The following is a 21,476-nucleotide window of genomic DNA, read 5'->3' on the forward strand; positions in this document are numbered from 1 at the left end:
GATCACACGCCTTTAGTGTGAGCTCAGTCTGAGCTGGTAACCCATTTGGGAACCGGGACTTAGTTGGTGCATTTAATGCCATTTCACCGAGCTGAAACCCTCAGTCAGGCTGCATGAAGGGATTTTTTTTTCCACACACCAATTTTCAGAAACCAGGTCAGTGAGCACCCTGGCCACCGCAGTTGCATTAATTGATCTATTATATTCATCTGGTTAAAGAAAAAAAAAAAAAAAGGTAAAAACCACTAACATGAAAGCTCTCGTGGACCACAGCTGAGTGGTTTGGAATTAAGTTGCAAAAATAACCAACAGCTTCTTAACAAAACTTCATTTGCCTGAAATCATCATAATTCTGAAGGAAAAAAAAGCCAAGTGCTCTTATAATAATGTGTGTGTGAGTGGTCTGTAATGACAATGAAGAGGAGATAATAATGGTTCACATCCATTTTAATTCAAAAAGACAATGAGTCATTATTCCATGAAGAGAAATTAATGGAGTAGAACCAGATGTGGCAGTTTTTTCTACAGGCAGTTATTGTCTCCACCAGTCTAATAGTCATCAGCTGAAGAATACAGAAAATGAAAACGTCATGTGTCTTTCTCAAACCATGATCATCTTTGTTTGCTCGGAGAGAGTGACTGTAATGGGTATGTCGATGTAAAATGACTGTCTTGTGTCATTTCTGTGTCTCTGGTGCAGATTATTGTATTCATGTGCTATGGCATCATGTTAAACAAATGGGTTCTGCAGACCTATCAGCCAGACTTCATGAAGAGCCCCTTGGTCTACCATCCCGGCCACCGCGCACAAGTCTGGCGCTTCTTCAGCTACATGTTTATGCATGTTGGGTACGTTCGTTGACCAAAACTCACCACGTGTTCATTTATGCATGTCTGTTTCTCTACTTTTTAAACTGGGATAGCTGCAGAAAATGTTAGTGTTATCATCTTGCGTATTGACACATATTGTGTTTATTAATATGTACTGTCCTGAAAAAAGAAAAAAACTTCAATGTAGAATTGTAAGAGGAACCAAACAATGATACATGAAGCTTTTTTTGTGTGTTCTCTCTCTCTGTAGTTTGGAGCAGCTTGGGTTTAATGCTTTACTACAGTTGATGATCGGCGTTCCTTTGGAAATGGTCCACGGTATCTTACGAATAAGTCTGCTTTACATGGCAGGCGTGCTAGCTGGTAAGTAACTTTTCAAAGTTGCTGTGTTACATTTTAAACTGTACAGTGATGTGGCAGAAACATAGAGACTGAAACATATGAGTCATCTACTCCTTATTCCCTTTTTAAAACAAGGACATACAGAAAGCTCTGTTTTATTGTCTGTTCTGCACATTGTTTGTACAGTCTGCAGAATCAGCACTGACCTAGTTTGTTTGGTTTCATTACTGTTTAAACATCTATTACAGACTAAAATCCTTTGTTTTTTGTCTGATCATCACTTATCAAACCGCGCATCACGTTTCAGCTCAGGAGCTTCTCTTAGCATAAACCACAGGTCGCCTCTTAACTGCCTTTGTGAGAATATTATGCTCAAGCTGACATTCGTGAGTGGCCTGTTTGATCATTTTCGATGAACTTGATCTGGCTGGTAGCCCGACACTTTGATAAATGCAGGCCGCTGAGCTCAACGGAGTCAAGTGAGTCACGGTGCCCAGAGGTCAGGCCACAGCACTCAAAGCTTTGTTGACAAGAAACCTCATTAACTTTCATCCTCCTCCGATCCTCCTCCGAGAACGCTGAAAATGTTAAATCCACACTGATTGCGGGACGTGGTTTCTTACTGCAGTTTTGTCATTAATGCTTATTTGTGGAAATCACATTAACACTGTTGCATAAACCTCTTTTATTTTTCATCTTCACTGGCAACATTTCCTGCTTTGGATCTTGTGAATTTCTTGCTAACCAATATTTGATTACTGTCAAGTCTTGGTGTCTAATGCATATTGAGCCACAGTCATTCATTTTCAGTAAGCTGATTTTTGTCTGTGTGACTAAACATTCAGGATCTTTATGAGTGCATTTTCCTGTCCTCTGTGTGCTCATAGGACAATAGAGTTAGAGAGATAAAAACTCTGGAAGTGGACCCTCACTTTCCCATCTGCTGGCACGCACACACTTTTAACTCTCATGAATTATTGTGGCTTTGATTTATTTTTGCAACGATGACAGAGTGAGAGCGAGCGAGCAAGCATGGGACTTAGTGGAGGAAAAGTGGGAGAGTAATGCAGAGTTTCTCTCCGGGGAATTAGCCTAAGTGCCGTTTGAGATGTTGTTTGGAGATTTAAGCTGCAGCCTGGAACGAGAAGTAGGAGAAAGCAGCAAGAAGATCGCACAGTACACTGTGACATTTGTTACCATCTGAAGTTCTGTTGGAGTGAACTTTGTCACAAAAAAACACAGAAAACATGAATCAGAATGTTATTATCTGAGGTTAATTTAGATTTTTAGAGAGCAAGTTGGACTAAAATTTGTAGTTTTGTCATTTCCAATCAGGTCTCAAGACAAATAAGAAAAAAAATATTATTCATGATTCTGGTTGATGGAGTTAAAAATTAAGATAACCTTGGGTAGAGCTCAGGTATTAATGTGTAAGTAATTCTGAATGTGTTTGGAGTTTTGAGGGAGCGGTAGGGGTCACAGGGTTCATGACAGGATGAAAGCTTTCTCAGTTGGAAGTAGAAAGACAGCGTTTCTGCTTCCAGGTGAGAGGCCAGAGGGAAGCCGCCCTCCTGGGATTTCAGCACAGCCAGAGCGGTTTAAAAGACTCTCAGACTGCCTGCTGCTTTTTCAGGTTCTTTTTTTTTAATATTACTATTTCTACTTCAAACCTTTAATACAACTTTCATACCAAGTTTTTATTTATCATTATGAATTCATCTTAGGAGGGTTAAAAGATCATAGTTTGTGACATCTATTAACCTTAAAACCCTTTAACTGAATCCCTTCAATATATTAAATAGTACTGTGTTTTGTATTTTCATGTTTAAGGCATCTTTCGATCACTTGTAAAGTATCTTTATGCTTGTTTTTTTCAGTGTACATAGCAGACCAAACGGGAAAAATGTCACAGATAGGTGCAGTGATAGAGATATCTGGCTTGTAGGATCAGTCTGTTTGTTCTTGTGCCTCCTTTAAGCCATTCATTCCTTCCTTTCGGTGTTCTACTGAATATTTATGTCTGTATTTGTGCATGCAGGCTTTGATTTTTGTGCAAACTTTAGCTCTTTGTGATACTACATTGCTTTTTTTTTTTTTTTTACCATATTCCTTCTCTCTTGATAAATATATGATTGCTTGTGGATGCAAGAAATTGCCCGGTGCTTTAGATTTACTCAGTGAAAAATTCTCCCCTTTTTTTTTCTCTTCCATTTTGGCGCCCCTGGCTGTCTCATGTTTATATTCATGCAGTCTGATTCTGGCTCATAAGTTCAATCATGCTGGATGTCGCTATCAGCTTGCGCATGCATGTAGCTTGTTATTTTTGTAGGCCAGTGAAGCTCTCAGCTTATAGCTCCACTCCGTGGGTGTATTTACTGACGTGCTGCAGGTATTGTACTTTTTTGTTTGCGCTTTAACAGACCAAGAGAATTTGTTCAGCAAAGGTTTCCTTTCAGAGTTTATTTTGATGTTACAAATCCTGAGCAAAAAACTATTCTAACAGCTGTATGTATCTCAGTAGCTACTTTCTCATGATCATCTTAAAAGAATACTGCAGCTCTGCAGTTTATGGAAAAACTAAAATAGTTTCACCTTTTTTAACTGGATCTGTGATGGACTCATCTTCCAGTGACCCATTTACCTTGGTTTTGTGTTGTAGTGCATCCTCTGAAAATAAAGTGTGACATTTTGTCCTTGGAAGTGTACTGACAAAAGAAATATTTCTGTAGTTATTTTTGATACTGCAGCTCAAACGTGGCCTCTGTTCTTTCTCCCTTTTCATCCTCTCGGACACCCTTAATGGCTCTGCTGCATGAACATCACAGTCCGAAATATGAATCAGAAGTTCTGTGTCAGAGTCATGTTTTCGACATTCCACGTTAAGGGAAACCTCCTTAAATCTCCTTTTTTTCCCTTTTAGTCTCTTTCCCTCAGGCCAGCAGATCCTTCAGTTTCCTCGTGTGCTTTAGGACATCAACAGGTGCCAGAACACCATGTTTTTCCTCGTAGCTCTGGATCAGCCTCAGGGTGTCTACCTCCTCTCACACTTTACACTGAAGATGATCCAAATCCTTCCTGCAGCCTTTCATAACAGCAAACCTCAGTCTGCAGCTTCACTGTGTCCAAATCAACTTAGATACCAGCGCATCGATGAGGGTTTTATATCAGTCTACTGTACTGTGATTTTTTTTCTGTTGTTTGGTTCCTGCCAAAGTCTATTCTGCCAGGCTCAATGTTATAAAAGAAGGACCTGGGGTAACACATTTGCTTTGAATCATCTGATTTTTGGTGAAATATCAGCAGATTGTAGTTGAGGAAAAAAAAAATCTCTTACTGTAGTGTGAAAGACAGTTCATGATGTCACATACGGTTGTGAAGAAAACACTGTAATCAAGCTTGAAAGAAAGACACCCATGATCCCTTTTCAGAGGCAACAAAATATGCTGAACAGGAATCTTCAGCGGTGTACGTCACATCTAAAGGATGCGTTTTTCAGATCATCTTTCCACTGTGTGTATGTGCTTGTAGTTTGGCAGTTGCATTAAAACGTCATAAATGAACAAAAAAAAATCCTCATGATTGGATTAGTTTTGGTTCATTTATTAATTTATTGTTCAATAGGGACAAAAATATATACTTAAAATATTCACTGAGCAGAATAATGCAGCCAATTATGCAGTTTAATTTGCAGTGCTTGTCCCCAGATGGCCGTTTCTAAAAACATAAACAGACATAGCTCAATGAAAAAGCAATGAAAATGCAATGAAAAACAAATAGGAAAGCAGAAGGATAATGAGTTGTCTATAAAAACTGAAAGAAAAAGATCTTATCATATATTTTACAGAAAGATTACTCATATAGACTTAAAGTGACTCCAAATACCACTCCCTCCCTCATTGCCACTGCCCAGGTGCCCTTGAGCAAGGCCCTTCAGCTGCATGTAAATGTTTAGCTGCGAGAATATAATCAGGAGTCCTCCTCTGAGAAATACTTTCCTGAATACAAAAGGCTTACTGATCCGATAGGTGTACTCGAGTAAATGAACTAGAAACCCAGAGAGGTTTCACAGTGTCACATTAAGAGTGTGTGAACAGTCTTCTGGCAACTTCGGCCTATGGAGCCTGCGCTTTAAATTATGCAGTAGGATTTTTAAGCTCCACGTGTCCAGGAGCCTGTTAACAGAATAAACTGTTGACTGTAATAAACTACATTAGAAAGCACTGTTTATTGGTGCCCTCAGTCGAGAGGACGGGGAGGAGGCGTGGTGCGCCTTGATGTCATTTCTGGCCTGTTGGGAAATTGTAATGCAAATGTGATAAATGGCTGCATGTCAGTATAACCTCATTGTTGCAAGCTAGTTGATGGTATCATTATGTTAGGTGTAATGTTTAATCTTTCAGCTGTTTGTGAATTTCATTGGCATCATGCAGGGCTGTGGCGGTGTCGGTTTTCTGCCGTGGTCATGAAAGTCGCTCATTGTCAGTCCTAATTTAGCCTGATGGTTGTTTCGGCCCCCTACCTCCCTAATAGAAGCCCATTCAGGCCTTAAATGACTACAAGACCTTAGGCATATTTTTTGCTCAGGCCTGTGTACGTATAATACCTTTTCCTTATTCCTATTATAATTGAGCGATGCTTGGAGAATGGAACTGCACATATTTAGGCAGGGTAAATACCTGCTGCCAGGGAATGGGAGGCTTTGGTGCTAAGCCAAGAATGACTTTGTCCATCATCCATTTTGCTGATGTTTGATGTTTGGCAGAGTCGTGCAAACAGGAAGATAATGTATGCCATGAAAATCCAAAATTAGAAAATCAACTTTGAGATAGAATCTACAAGATTAAAATCAATACATTTAACTGAGCTACTCCAAATGACAAATATAGGACTTCACTAATTACTGTAGATGCTGAGTTTCCAATTGGCAACAGATTGCTTTAATAAAATCTTTTGCCAGTACGATGTAGAAGTAAGATTTTGTCTAATATAGTGTTGGCATGACTTAATATTATGACTGAGTGTGAAAGACCTTTCAACTGCATCTCATGGTCGTTTTTCAGTAGAGGCTCTTCTTTCAACCCAGTTTCACAGAAACTACATTTATATGGAGCTAAATTATATTTAAACACCTTTTCGGGCTTTACTTAAAATGCAGCACTGGGGCTTAAAGACACCATACAAATTATTTCTATGTCTCAGTGAAGTAAAATAAAAGTCCCCTCCCACCCCAACCCCAAATACAAATGAGTCAACACTTACAAAAAAAGATGGTCACTACAATTTTTGACTAATCAATCTAGTATGTGGGCACATTCCTAATCTATAGGTTAATAGGTAGTAGACTTAGGGGGTTCTAATTGAAGAAATGGAATATTAAGTATTATTTCATTAGTGTATGATCACACATATATAAGAAATGTCATGTTTTTGTTGCGGTCGTATGAGCTGCTTATTTCTGCAAAAGTAGAGGAAATCCACCATATTGTACCAACATGTTTCTACATTCTGAACCAGATTCCTCTTTGTCTTTTTCTCTGTTTATTTTTCTGTCATTTCATTGTCTGTCCCTAAATACAGGCAGTATTTGTTTTATCCATTCTACACTTTTAAGTAAAGCACTGATATTGTAAATTGGGTTCGGTGGTTGAAAACAAATGTCTGTGATGTAGCCATGGACTAATAGCTTTTTTTTATGGCCAATACTGGTACTGATTATTGATAATCAAGGAGACCAATGGGTGATATTTGGAATATTTTTGGAATATCTTGCAGTTAATATGAAACACAGCAGAGAACAACAAAAAAAGGTGCATTGAAGCTGACTGTCAGTTCAATAGTATTTTAACATTTGCAGTCAGTTTTCATATTGAATTGGAGGTCATTTGAATACGTAAATAAATGTTCTTTTCACATTTCAGGGTTGATCGGCTATTTCTCATAATGTTAGATGAGTCAATGCTGCCTTTTTTTTAGTGAATTAAATTTAAAAAAATAAGATCTGATAATTAGTTGGTCTGTACCTGCTGTGACAACTTTACATTTACAGTCTTGAGTACATTTTTACCACTGAGAAATTAAGTTAATTTACAGCATATAGCTATTTTGTTGAAATAAAATCTAACAATATGAATTTGCCATCGCCCTTTAGTCACATATAACTGTAATTTCAGAGAGATATGGTTGCCGCTTTGGTTATAATGCTTATTGTACTTGAACATTTTTGGTGGCATTATGAGAAGTTGTAATGAAAAATAGTACAAACACTACTTGAAATATTGTAAAAAGTAAATATGAAAAAGGTCAACATGGTGCCTAATAAAGTAACTGACTGCAAGCAGACAGGCGTGGGATTTTAAGGGGAAATGGGAATTTTTTTCCTGGAGCAAAAGTTGAGTCAGATAAAGCGACGCTGCCACGCCTTCACACCGCATCAGCAGCATCAGCACCCAAACGCAGTTAATGAGGAAGAGATGGAGATAAAAAGACAAGAGAGGGCAGAACAGCAGAGGGGGAGCATCAGGGAACAGAGACAAATCACTCTCAGTGCCAGAGGGGTGTGACTCCATGTCTGACTCTCTGACTTTGGCCCTGACTCATTTCAACCACTGGTGCAGAGATATTTAACAATGTATGGATTTGATTGGCTCGAGCTAAACCTGGAAACGCGGGAGGTGTTGTCATGACTGTGCGAGAGCCTTGTCTGTCGTCATCATCACCTGCATACCAATTCTTTCCCGCCCTTCCTGCCTTTGAGGCCCTCTCCTGGTTGTCGTCGTCAGTGTTGTTGGAGTGCAAGGTCAGACTGCTTCCTCCGTTACCCAGCGTTCATCATATAACCTATAAGGGTTCAAACCTGGTGTTGCATATAGCGATGAAGCGACTCGTCCTGTGTTTCTGACGTACTCCCCCTGGTGCTGAGCTGAGCCGAGCACTGAACAAGCAGGGTGACCTTGGTGCGATGCAGAGGCTGCCAGTGTGATTATGGTAATTCCCAGCCCCCCATCCCACCCCACAGTGAACTCTTGCTAGGTGACACCAAGCTCACTTCCTCTACAGTCACCCCCTGCAGCCTCGATGATAACAACAACGAGGATGATGAAATATTCCTAATGTAATGCAGCCCCAATCGAAGGTATCACATTTGTGTGGAGCAAGCCCACTGTGTTTATGGCCGTCTACTGTATGAAGCCAATCCGGAGCTGCAATATTTCTCAGCCAGGCTCTCTGTTGGAGCTGGAGAGCAGGCAATTTCTCTGCTCAGTTTATATTCCATTTACTTTGGTGGTCGTTTTCAAGGTTTTCCGATGAAGAAGCACACCATGTCCCCGCAGCCATCACTGTGGCTGTGTAACCTTGAGCAGAGGAAGCGGTTTCGTGCTTTTTTTCATCAAGATGTTTGAAGAATTTGAGTAATTCTGATCCAAGGTCAGCTATTGTGCTTGTTAGCTGAAAAGCAGTCGTGAGTGATAACCGCTTGAGTCGTGATGGGAATTTATTTTGTTTTATGGGTAGAAAGAGCGACAGAAACCTCAGCAACATTAGGCATAGTTCTAAGTACACTCACACTAATTGTTACATTTTGTCTTTTTGCATTTCCATTATAGTCCTTTGCCCACACACACACACACACATTCGCGCCCAGATCAGATATGATTATACTTTCCCATTGACAGTCTCTGCTGTGCTGAGCAGTTTCTTCTTTACAGCTCTGAGGGTGTGAGTAGTGGAGACTATTGATTTTTCCTGATGTCCCATGGGCTCCAGTGTAACATAAATATTATCATATTTTTAACCCATATGGCAAATCTGGACACTGAATCCATCTCCAAGGAACCCAAGGGTGAGATGTGGTTACAGCACATACCAAAAAAAGGGTTTTATTTGTTCCTTTTGCCCTGTGTAGATGTTGCCACTGTTGTGTTGTGTTTTGGATTTTTTGTCTGTTTTCTTGAATTTGTCGACAAGAGAGGTCGGATTTTATGTTGTTGTGTCTCCGCTTTGGATGTGTGTTTTCCATACTGAAGCTGCTCCTCTAATGATCAGTTTTGACTGCAGTGTGGGAGCACAGGTGTATACTGTTTGGTCGCTTTGAGGATGCTGACGGTTTGGATGTTGCTGCATAGATAAGTAAAACTTCGCAGGCTCTGTGTTTCCCTTCACATCATCTAAAGGTTTTCATGCCCACCCTGCCACGCTTCACCAGGGTGAGGAAGATGGATGAAGATCTTAGATTGGATGAGAACTGATTGCAAGTCATGCTGCTCCATTTGAAGGAAAGCATCTGCAACGAAGAGGATATTTCCCTTATCTTTTCCTGCCTTGATGACACAGAGGTGTCCATCTTCTTCCCAGGTGGAAAATATCTTTAATAGAGTTCCCCCCATTTCTGACAGCACTATTATGTTTGAAATGAGCCTTTGAAATGGACACCACTCTATTAAAGGACATTTGAAGCTATGAGCTTTTCAAGTAGACTGTAAAGTAGACGAAAGACCATGTGACAGATGGTCTGCCTCCTGCTGAGTCACCCTGACATTTTCCAATCTTTACGCTGGTCACATCCAAACTGCGTCTGCTCATACATCAGACTCAAGTGACTTGTCTGTCCTGTATGTTTGACCCCTTAAGAATCAACAAAATCTCCTATGATAGTTTTATAGTGGTACTAAAATGACCCAGCTACTAGTCTATTGCAAAAATCTGAATGTCCATCTAAGTCATTACATCAACCTCACTGCAGGATGTATTGGTGCTACTATTAATGACAGCTTTAATAAGGAAAAGATGACAGTTCAGGTATGCCAAAATCTTTATGCATTTTAGCATGCAGTGCTACAATTATGTTGCACAGTTTATTTTTCAACTGCACAGTATCTCATTCAGTTCCCGTGTTCACATAGTTCATGAAATCTTTCAGTGTTTATGTTATGCAGCAGTTCTGATTGATCTCATCACTGTATCACTGTTCCTTAAGCAATCACTCTCCCACTCTTTCAATTAGTCGCCCTCTCTTCTTATTTGTGCTTAGTAAATAAATCTGATCAGGCATTTCCCCAGTTTATTAGCCAGCCGAGGCGGCCCTGTGACGGCAGGACTGCTGACTACAGCACATCTCTGCAGGGCCACAAGATTTAATGCATAAAGGAGAGATCTGTCTGAGGCACGTGTATACAAATAGAGCAAGCCGAACCTAAAACGGACCCGAGGTTTCCCCAAGTGATATTGTCCAATGAGCCAAGGCCATTTTTCTTTCAATTCTAAAAGAACTACACAGGCGACGGTTTCATAATGAAACATGTCACCATTTAGGTGGTCTCTGCTTTTACTCTCTAACAACAGCCTTAAGGGAACAAGGGTGTAGGGCTGTGTTGTCAGATTTGCTCTTTCCCGATAATGACCGGATCACCTGAATAAATAAACACTCATTGTCCTTTAATTGTCCTCTCCTGAGTAATTATTGGCTTGGCAACTAAGAAATGCAGCCCAGTGCATATTAATGGTCCTCTGGCTTCTTTTAAGTTCCAAGAAATCACCTTCTGGTAGACATCTTTACAAATGAACAGTTAGGTGATATGTGATTGTGTTTTTGTACCTTGGGTATATGTGACTAAGGCTTGTCGAAAACCTCTGAGAAATCGATATGATTTCATTGTAGTTCATTAAACCTGCTCTAATCAATATTTTTGCTTGGAATGCACAATATTTAATTTGCGCTGCCGGTTGTTATTTGTGATGTTACTCTTTAAAGTTGATAAAGGGGATTTTCCAGATACTACATATAATTAATGTACAGAGGAACCGTGATATCTTACATCGGTTTCTGAACTGCTGTTGTGAAGCAGGTAGTTTGCAATTTGGCTGTCACAATGTTGGCTTTTTGGAGACAGAAGTGACCATATTTGAACAGAAGGGGCCAAACAACGGGAGCACCATGGGTCAAAGGTGCTAGTTTACGGACTCAGTAAAACAGTGAACTTCATTATGCACTGTGTAACTAGGTCATTTTGCGGTCTTGTCTGTAGAACCTGCTAACCATAGATATGGCAGAGCTGTCAGGAAAAAGTGTGTTTTATCAAATAGAACAGAATCTGGAGCTACCTGTCAGCTGAGAAAGCAGACAACAAGAGTTCTGATTAACGGAAAAAAAAAAACTTAAAGATGGACCATATAACTTTTTAGAGGTTCCAAAAAAATCAGAGATCAGAATGACTCCAGTGAAGATCAGTATAAGTCTATACCAGCCAGAGCTTTTCGGGGCTGCCCCTAGTGGTCATCAGCTGAGTTACACCTTTAAAATACTTAAACAGTGGCTTCATTTTGGTCCTCACCTCTACAGATGTTCCCAGTGATGCCTCTGAAACAGGTCCCTACACTGAATAAACTACAGATTATACTGTTTTTGAGCATAATTGAAAGCACTGATATAATACAAATATACAAGTCAACAAATTGTATAGCATGGTTGCGCAAGATATTTGATGCAAAAATGTTACAAATTATACCTTAAACGAAGTTGTCAAATGACTGTATAACTGAACTACTTGATACACTTCTGAGCTTTCACATCATCGTTTTGGTTTTTGAGCCACAAATTTTGCTTTCGTTCACTCTCATAGCTTTCACTAAATTATTATTGACTGCAGTTGACAATGAAAAAAGGCAGAGAAACCCACTCTATACTGTCTGTTCAACACTAAATGTCAAGGCTTGTGAGCACAGGAGCTGGTGAAAATAATAGAATATTTAGCATCTCTTTATTTCCCTTGTGGAGTAATTGGAACAAAACGAATGTGAGATACATATCGACACTTAAATCATACATATTAAAATTTTAATCCAGGCAGCCACAGCCATTTACATGTTTAACACCTTTAATTTGTTCATGAACACCCTGCATTAGTGAACTTCCTCAGGGGTCTGCGTTCTCTTGATAGAATATAAATAGCTGCAGTAATAGTCAATAGCTGCACAACCACTAGAAAGCAGACAGCGGGTTTTTAAGTATTTGCACAGAGGTCTGATTTGCCATATTTTTCAAGGATTAGAGGAGTTTATTTTATTGGAGTATTTACTGTGCTCTGGTGCAGTTTCCACTGGAGTGGCTATAGAGAGGCAATGCCTTAGGCACTGTCAAACTCTGGCCTCAGATCAGCTTACCATCCCTTTTCTGCACCTTATCCCAGAGAGACTGAAACATACAAAGTTGACCCATAGCTTAAGGGCACCCTGGAGTAACCGTAATGGTGTGGCAAGTTTAGTTTGACAGCAGCTCTGTTCTCTGAGCTGCAGTGGGGATTATACTGCAGTAGATATAGAGTATAGCCCTGAGTGTGTAGTTGACCTATACTCTGGACAAAGTTCATCATTTTAACTGTCCACACCACAGTGCACTTGTGGATGTTGCAAGCTCACAAAAAGATTTGAGGGTGCCGATGATGGCTTCAGGTTGGCAACAATAAATAATCTGTGCATAAGATGGAAAGTGTCAGCAGTGCACTGAAATAATCGTACACCTCACGTCTCAGCTGCTGCCGAGTGCAAGGATCCTAAATCTTAAATCCCCCTAAGCAGGAGAACCCACATGACAGGCCTGTTTAATATTCATACTGTATTTTGGAGCAAAGCACCAAAGCAGAGGGAGCAGGAGGAGAGAGCAGTTTGTTTCCTCCCTGTGGATCTCATCACTTCCTACGGGTTTTCTCCTCTTCCTCATATACAGATGGTGGTGTCACATCCCTGACGAAGAGGTAGCCTGATCTACTGTTAAATATTGTCATATTATCAGCAAACACAGGACTACATGTCTCCTAAAGATGCTTTATCAGTGTCAAAATGTATTCCACATACTTCAAGAGGCTTGCTCATTGTTATTATAGTCTGTATGCAAAGTGGACATAGTGAAACATCGCAACACTCATTGGTTTGCATGAGAAACAGTTTGAAGCCCTGAGGGATGGCACCATCTTTTCTGCTCCAAATAATAAGTTTGCAGTGATTCCTGTCACACTCTGGAAACTCATCCTGTTACCTTGGACTCAAAACACCAGAAATACTCTGTCTCTCTGCTATCTAACTACCTACACAATTCTATGCTTTACTTCAGTGACATGTTAAGTCAACACCCATACAAGAGCTAGAATAACATTAACAGAGCAAGTACTCTAAAAGGTGCCACCGGCATGCATAGTGTTTTGGCATGTGATTGGCATCGGTTAGATGTGACTTTAAACCTGTTATGGTGATTTCACTTTGCTAAAACAGCAAAAGATTCACCAAGTGTGCACAATCCAAGTGCCAAACAAAAATTGTCATTTGTAGTCATAAAAAAAAATAAGAGTCTGCACGCTGTTTGGCTCTGAGTGGGTAATTTCATTCTCTATTTAACTCTTCTTAACACATTGTCTTGTGGTAGGTAATGTTTTGATCTAAAATATCTTCCTTGGGCAAGATTCAAAGAAAACAACAGCCATTTTCTGAAAAGTGGCTGTTGGTCAGTAGCAGGAAAAAAAGACAAGAGTGTGATTACAGTTTTTGTGTAACCTCAGACTCTGCAGAAAGAAAGAATTTGAAGTGGCATACTCTGAAGACGTAATATAATGATCATCTCTTTAAAAAGAATCCAGTTAATAATAGATTTTCAGTTGCTCCAAAAAAAAAAAAAAAACATCTTTTTTTTGTGTTTTTTGTGTTGGTTTTTTTATTATGACAATAACTATGTGAAGGAGAGAGGTATTTATATATGCACATACTTTAAATGTTTAATAATTAAACAATGTGTTTGGCCTAAAAATTGCAAAAATTAAAACATAGTGTCTTTTATGACTCTATCAATATTCCATCAATATCGCTTCCCACTATATAAAATTCATAAAAGTAACAAAGGAACTGCAGGAAAGTTTGGAAGCTCTGCAGAAAAAGTACAAGAGAAACTGAGACACTGCTGCTGCTGCTGCAGTAGCTCCACTTCAGTTTTCCTTTTCCTTTGAAGAGATCAGAGACCACATACTGGATGCTTCACTGTGTAATTACAATTTTGTGGAACTACTAAAAAAGGGGCACTGCGAATCTTGTCAAATCTTTAGCTGCAGCACCAACCTTCGTATGCCCCATAAATCCACATCAAGTAAATGCATAGGTGTCAGACAGAGGAGAGATGAATGAGTCAGGAACAGGCTCTGATTACCATCTGTCTTTGCATGATCATCGCTGCCATCGCGGGCTGACAAGGCGTTCTTTAAGACGCTGTTTACTCTGCACAGTCCCACGGCGCGCACACACAGAATATGAATGTTACAACATGCATTATAGATCTGAGATCACAACTCCAGCAAACCCCAGCTGTGATTAAAAAGAGGCTGTTTTGTTTTATCAGCCCTCTCCGCTTCCCTTATCAGTTCATTTGCATAATTAACAGAGGCTGACGCTGTCCTCGCAAGCAACTGCCACTGTGATTTCGCCTACTTGGGATTCTGTCCCACTTCAAGGCTTTTTATGTGATGGAGGTGTGCTAAACCACATTTAGGATTACACCTTCACATACTTATTAAAACAGCAGGCTATGTAAGTCATTTTCAGACATTTATTTGGTTGTTTGGCACATGTACCTTTTGCAAATGCAACTCTGCAACAACAGACAACTGCAGATAGTATTTGCGTGAGGATTTTCTTTTAACAACCTAGCTTTGCTGACCTAGCAAACTGTTTTACTGAATGTGTGTTATTGTGGGCAACTGGTTTTGTTTTAAAATTAGAGGAGAAAACTTGGAAAGATATATAGGTAGCTAGTGATGTGGTGTTTTCTGCCCTTTTAAACCACCTTTTGGGTTAAGTCACAACAGCCTCCTGCTTTGGCTAAATTAAGGAGCTATTAAATCCATCACAAAAATACATCAAGCATATACATCAATCATCATCCTTGGATCTGATGTCAAAGATGCTATGCATAGGCTACCACTACCACATAAACACAGAGCCCAAGACAGAAAAAGATAGAAAAAAATGCTCCTTACTATTGCTTTCATGCACACCATCCATCTGATCATCATTTGAGATTGGACTTTTCTGAAGAATTTAACTTTGCTCTTTCAGCAGCATGAGTTTCCTCATAGTTTTTTTTTTAACTTTCATTCATGATGACCAGCACAGTTTTCATGGTTCTTAACCATGAAATAGGCAGAATAAATGCATGGAGAAACCCAAAAATTATGTTAATTTGCACAGGAGTACTATTTTTACAGAAACAGACCACTGTTTTTACTGAAATACAGTTAGTAATTTGTGATGGAATTTTTACTTTACAAAGTGCAGACATAGTAGATTTGCTTGAGATTAAGATGAGAGGTGACCTCTTTGGTGTTTGGAAATTTACAAATGTGTGATTTTTATATTTGAATGCATAAAATGTAAAAAAAAAAAAGCTTTATTTTTTTGTATCATATCTGTCCTGAAGTTAAATCTCAGCCCTTGTGTGGAATTATAGAGGGTTGTTATGTTTTTTCCAGCACCTCAAGTTTCAGAAAGGACGCCATTACAAGATTTACATGAGACGTTTACCCTGGACTTTATTTTCAGTATACATGTAGTCACAGTGCTGCTTCTCCTGGATGAATAAATAGAATGAATTTGCTCCATATCCCCGATTGCTCAGATCCACAAAGTATGTGTTTTATAATGAGTATACCCCTTTGTCACTGGCGGACGTTACCCCTGCTTCATTTTTCCTATTAAAAATTGTCTTTTTAAACTGCATATCTGGCTTCCATCCATGCCTTCATATCCCAGATTAGACTTGAATGCAACACGAGGCATCTTTAGTGCACACAAATAGCAAATTATCCTCTTCAGCAAGGTACACTCATAGACCAGATAAAAGAAACACCTGTGTTCTCTTTATGTCTCTTAAAGATGGTTCCTTTTTCATTCCAACATCCTGAAGCAAAATCCAATTAACACATATTCATTTCCAGCACTTGAATACATTTTTAAGCCTATACAGTTCTGTTAACACCATGGATGGTTTATGTGCTGAGGTGTTTTTATTGTGTATTGTAGATATAAAATATGACATAAAAGGGCATGTGAAGGTCAGCTGATGTAGCACAGATCCCATGAACAGATTTTTTTTTTTTTTGTACAGATCTTTTGAAAAATGCTCAGAGGAAGGTGACTTGTGTCGCCATGTGATGAGTAATCGGACTCTGACTTCCTTTGTTTTCCCTATCTGCTCTAAAACGCTGTCCTCTTCTCCCTCTCGAACAACCCACACAAACACATAAACCAACAAACAAACAAACACACATCCTCCTAACTGCATTGCGTGCCTCCCTCCCTCTCTCTCTCTCTCCCTTTGTCTTTCCTCTTTCACACACTCGTATCTGCAGTTCCTAATCTGTCTCTCTCTCTCTCCCTGTCTCTCTCTGCAGGCTCGCTGACAGTGTCCATCACCGACATGCGTGCTCCAGTGGTGGGAGGTTCTGGGGGGGTCTACGCACTGTGCTCAGCCCATCTGGCCAACGTTGTTATGGTAACTGCCATCATTATCGCCTACATTGTTAAATTTTTAAAAAAATGGATTTTTAACAGAAACAAAATCTCATAGTCAGCCACTTGGTATGAGGACTGAGACCAAACATGCAGCTTCATAAAGGTTAATCCTGGTGATGACATTCTAATAGAATTCTGGTGCATTGAATTGAACTTCTTAAAACAGGATGTCCACAGATCCTTAAAAAGTCTTACATATTACTGTTCTACCTTAAGGTCTTAATTGTCCTTAAATATAGATATAAATGGTCTTAAAAATTCCACAGCCACAATAAATCATATTACAATTGTTTTGGACATTTTTGTAAAGAATTAGCGTTTAGCCTTTTATCTTAACAGAGATGGGAAATGAGTGGAGCCACTAACACTCATTCAAATGGTGGAGGGGTTCAGGTATGAGCTTTAGCAGCTTGAACATCAGTAGCAGAAACATTACTCATAGAGAAATGGAAATGTAACAGTAGTTGAATTGGAACATTGTTAAGACTTGTTCAAAAAAAGAGGTGATCAACACGCACATCCAGTAAATGAAAGGTGTGCAGGATCCCAAAAAAGTAGATGAAAAAGTGAAATAAGGTCTACACAACGTGTGAGCTCCCAAAAATGTATTCACCACAAGTGAGAAGACTTGTTCAAGACAATAACTATGAGGCCGTTGGAGTGTTATTTATGTGAGCAAAGGTCTTAAATTTGATCAAAAACACCATATTGTACAAATAGCTGTTGTATAAATGTGTTCGATACAGTGTTTAGTATGTATACTTGGTGTCTGTGTGTGTGTGTGTATATATATACATATATATATATATATATATATATATATATATATATATATATATATATATATATATATAAATGTAATACACAATAATTTCCCCTGGGATTAAAAAAGTATTTTGATTAAAAAAATATCTTAAAAAGTCATACATTTGGCCTTCTCAAACCACAGATACTCTGTTAGACTAGATCCTAATTATTCACAAAGCATCTTAACCCTAAAGAGAGCTCCTACAGAGGAAAAACTCTTCAAAGAGTAGAGGACTTCTAAGAGTTTTTTTAAGAGGAGGAGAGAAAATGGTGGACAGATAATGAAGCCTGGTTATTTTAGTATGTATGGTATATTATAGTATAACTCCCAACAGCACACCAGATTTTTTCAAGATTCTAGGTTGAAGTATGTGTTATAATATACAGTTCTGTGCAAAACTGGCCACCTTTAGCATTGTTTTTGCAGGGTGTAAAGTGCACATATATATTTATCAATCATTCTCTTTTCTTCAGATACAGCAAGAAAAATACAGGAAATATGTGCAAATCCTTAACACACACACACAAAACTGAACTAAATGGGTGCCGAAGGTTAAAGTTACTATTTAGTTTGACCCCTGACCCCATGATAAGAGGTAGCAGAAACAGAAACATCTGACATGTGTTGGATGAAACCTGGTATAAAGCATCAGAAAATTAAAGCAATAAAAGTCATATTTTCTGAACAAAAGGGTTAAAGACATGTTAAGTACAAAGGAAGGTCACACTAAACACTAGTACTCTTACAGAAGCTTTAGAAGAAAGTTTTGGGTTTTTTTTCCCTGAGACATGTTTTTCCTGCTGTACATACTTCACATACATGCAGACTGGATGTTAATACAGAGACTGTGAAATGCATATGTGTGGCCATTAGAACTTTACTAAACCAACAAACCTAATGTGGGCCGGGGACTTTTGCACAGTACTGTACTTAACAGAAATAGTATGCCAGTGTCTTGATAAAGAATACATTTTTCTTATGGCCCAGTCCATTATTTCTTAGTGATTGTATGTCATACTATTTTTTGGCAATGGCAGGATCATCTATGCCGCCTCACTTTTTTTTTTTTTTATATCTCTGCTCTTAAAATAACTCTTACTCTACAACTCCTTCTTGAATGTTTTTAGGCTAAGTCACAATGATTGTGAACATATCCCTCTGGTTTTACTGTCCTCTGTTTTTCACTATCAGCAGATTTCAGTTGCCTTTTCTACAGAACCATTACATCAAAGTGATAAATATTTTTTTTGCTCAAGCATGATGACTGCTGTGAAATATTTTACAGGCAGTGTGAACTCTTACTCATCTGTCAGCAAGATATGGAAGCTCTCACTAAAGTTTGTTAATGTAGTAATACTTTATTTGGATTAACTACCTATAAAGAGTTTATGGAGTATTTGTAGTATTTCAAAACTTTATGTTCAGTGTTATATTTTTCCTGGCCTTTCTACAATATATGGTTCAGATGAAGTTTTGTTTGTTAAAATTAAAAAAGTATTGTTAAATCAGTCATCTGAGATGCTGGTGATAATGATGCAAAAACATGTCAAAGAAATAATCATTAATTGTTTTTTGTTTTCATTTTCTTATATGATAAGATAATTTTATAAGGTAAGATAAGACTTTATTTATACCACTGTGGGGAAATTTCACAGTTAACAGCAAGAACATACAACAAGTGCAGAGAAAAAGACAGGTAGAAAAAAACACAAACGTGCGAAAATGAAAATATCAAGAGAAAAATAAGAAATTTGGTATTTATGTGAATATTTATATAAATAAAGAATTAGAATAAAAAGTTTACATCACTTTATGGACAGTCTTGGTGTCTGTCTCCTGAATGGACAAAACAAACCATTAAATATTATAGCGATGGCCAGAATACAAAACCTATCTGAAAAAATCACTTTTTTCAGGAAACAAAAAAAACTTTTAGTTTTATTATAGTATGGTCTAGGAGGTTTTTGTCAGGTGACCTTCATGTCATAAGAAAGGGCGGGATTATCTTGCAGATAGACTGAAAATGTGGAGTCATCCTTGTTCTCACCATTTAATGTGAAAACTCAAAATCTAAAAATTTGCAGATAGGAGGTTTTGTTTTTTGGCCATCGATAGTTTTTTTTAAAGTGACAGTATGTAATATGAAGAAGTATTAATCAGAGGAATAATTCATAACTCATGCATGAAAGTCCAATAAGGTCAGTAATGTTCAACAGATTATCTATAAAGCATATGTTTAATGATTCATAAACTGTTAATGAACTACTTGACTGCCAAATTCAAATAGTCAGCCAGTGTCCCATATTGCCTTTCATATTGTTGGACTGTATTGATAAATCAAGTTGTATCGAGCTGTAAAGAAAACACAGTGATTCATCTTGACATTTGCTGTTTGTATCTCGAGTTTTTTTTTTTTTTGTCTTTTTTTTTTTTTAATGGAATGTTTTCCACATTCTCCACAAGTCTCGAGGCAGTGTTACATCCGACAAATCACTTTAACTAACGCCACTGTTGAGCGTGGGCAGTGGAGATGCCAGCAGGAATGCAAATCAAAGTACGCTGACAGGCCCAGAGCAGAAGACTGTAACTGTAACTGCACGTTCAAAGCAGCTAACAGCCACTTTAGTTGGTCTATTACACTTGATGCCTGCCTTTTTCTTTGTTGTTGGGAAATCCTGAAGGCACGTCTTAGTTCTGCTCTGATATGTATTCGTGTAGTTTTGTTGTTTGAAGGGAATCTTGAAACCTTGTCCAGTTTCAGCCCAGTAAGTTCTCAGCCATCTGTCGACAAGATTCATCATTGGGTCTGCTCAAAAGACATTTTCAGGTTCAGTGATGTTGCAAGTACCGCTGTGAACGTGACTCCCCTGCAGTCACAGAGCTACAGCTATATTTGTCAGAACACATCTTGGGACTCAACATTATGTCTTCTCTTTTAGCCCCTTGTATTTGTTCTATTTAGGCCTTGTCAGTATAAGCTCCACATATGTTTCTTAACTGACCTGCAAGAACTGTAAGTCTATGGATGTGACCTTCTGTGCATGCATCACATTCCCCCAACCTTTCTCTGTTTCAATGTCAGCAGTCTGATAATAAGATCTGTAACAGACAAAATGGATTGGATGTCCTCTGGCAGAAGATTGCCCCTCTCCCCTTGTGAGAGTGGAGGCATGTCAAAGCAAATTGTCTCCCATCAAAGAACAGAAAGACGGCATCGCTCCCACTGTGATGCTCACCTCTCCCCCTGGAGGAATATTCTGACACTGTTAGCACTGGCTTTCCTTATTTTCTTTAACACTTTTGGAGGCGGCATTCAGATCCTGTGAAAATAGTCTACCACAAGTAAAAGTTCTGGCTGTAGAGTCATATCCGAGTCTAGTTTTACTAGGAGTACAGCTGCTATTCTTCCTAGGTTCCATGAAAAACTTTACATTGTGCGTGCAACAACACAAAAAGAATACATACAAACAAGAAAAACTCAAGATAATATAATTATCATTTAATTAGGGCTGTCAAAATTAATGCATTAACGCAGATGAATCCATCATCATGATTAATCTGATAAAAAATTTGAATGCAATTAACCCATCTGCAGCACAGAATGACTCTGAACATCTCTGGCAACACAATTTGGTGCAGTTTGTCCAAGTAGAGTTACTGTCGTGCCTGTGCAAATTTGGGCAGTTGTACTGTTAGTGACAGGCAGCAGAACCAACCCATAAACATGGAAGATGCTAAACAGCATGTTGGCCCTCTGGATGGAAATATGAGCAGAACTAGAAAAGCTCTCAGAGAGCGCAGACCTCTGCCAAGGCAGAGGTCTGCCTTGGCCTTACCCCCCCCATCACCACCAAAATTTAACCATTTGTTCCTTGTGCCAGTATCAACATTTCCTGAAAATTTCATCAACATCCTTACATAACTTTTTGAGTTATCTTGCTAACAGACAGAC

The 21,476-nt window shown here is 38.7% G+C and overlaps 1 protein-coding gene across 3 annotated transcripts in view; it reads left to right on the forward strand.

Moving 5' to 3' along the window:
* The window catches only part of rhbdl1 (rhomboid, veinlet-like 1 (Drosophila)), a 46,486-nt gene that overhangs the window by 15,306 nt on the left and 9,704 nt on the right, over nt 1–21,476 (forward strand). For all 3 annotated transcript variants that reach the window (XM_030121855.1, XM_030121856.1, XM_030121857.1), the window contains exons 4-6: nt 701–849; nt 1,082–1,194; nt 16,596–16,696. In XM_030121855.1, the coding sequence (XP_029977715.1) occupies nt 701–849; nt 1,082–1,194; nt 16,596–16,696 (363 nt within the window). The remainder of the gene's footprint in view (nt 1–700; nt 850–1,081; nt 1,195–16,595; nt 16,697–21,476) is intronic.

The sequence above is a fragment of the Sphaeramia orbicularis genome, chromosome 19 (assembly GCF_902148855.1).
Source record: "Sphaeramia orbicularis chromosome 19, fSphaOr1.1, whole genome shotgun sequence".
NCBI classification, from domain to species: Eukaryota; Metazoa; Chordata; class Actinopteri; order Kurtiformes; family Apogonidae; genus Sphaeramia; species Sphaeramia orbicularis.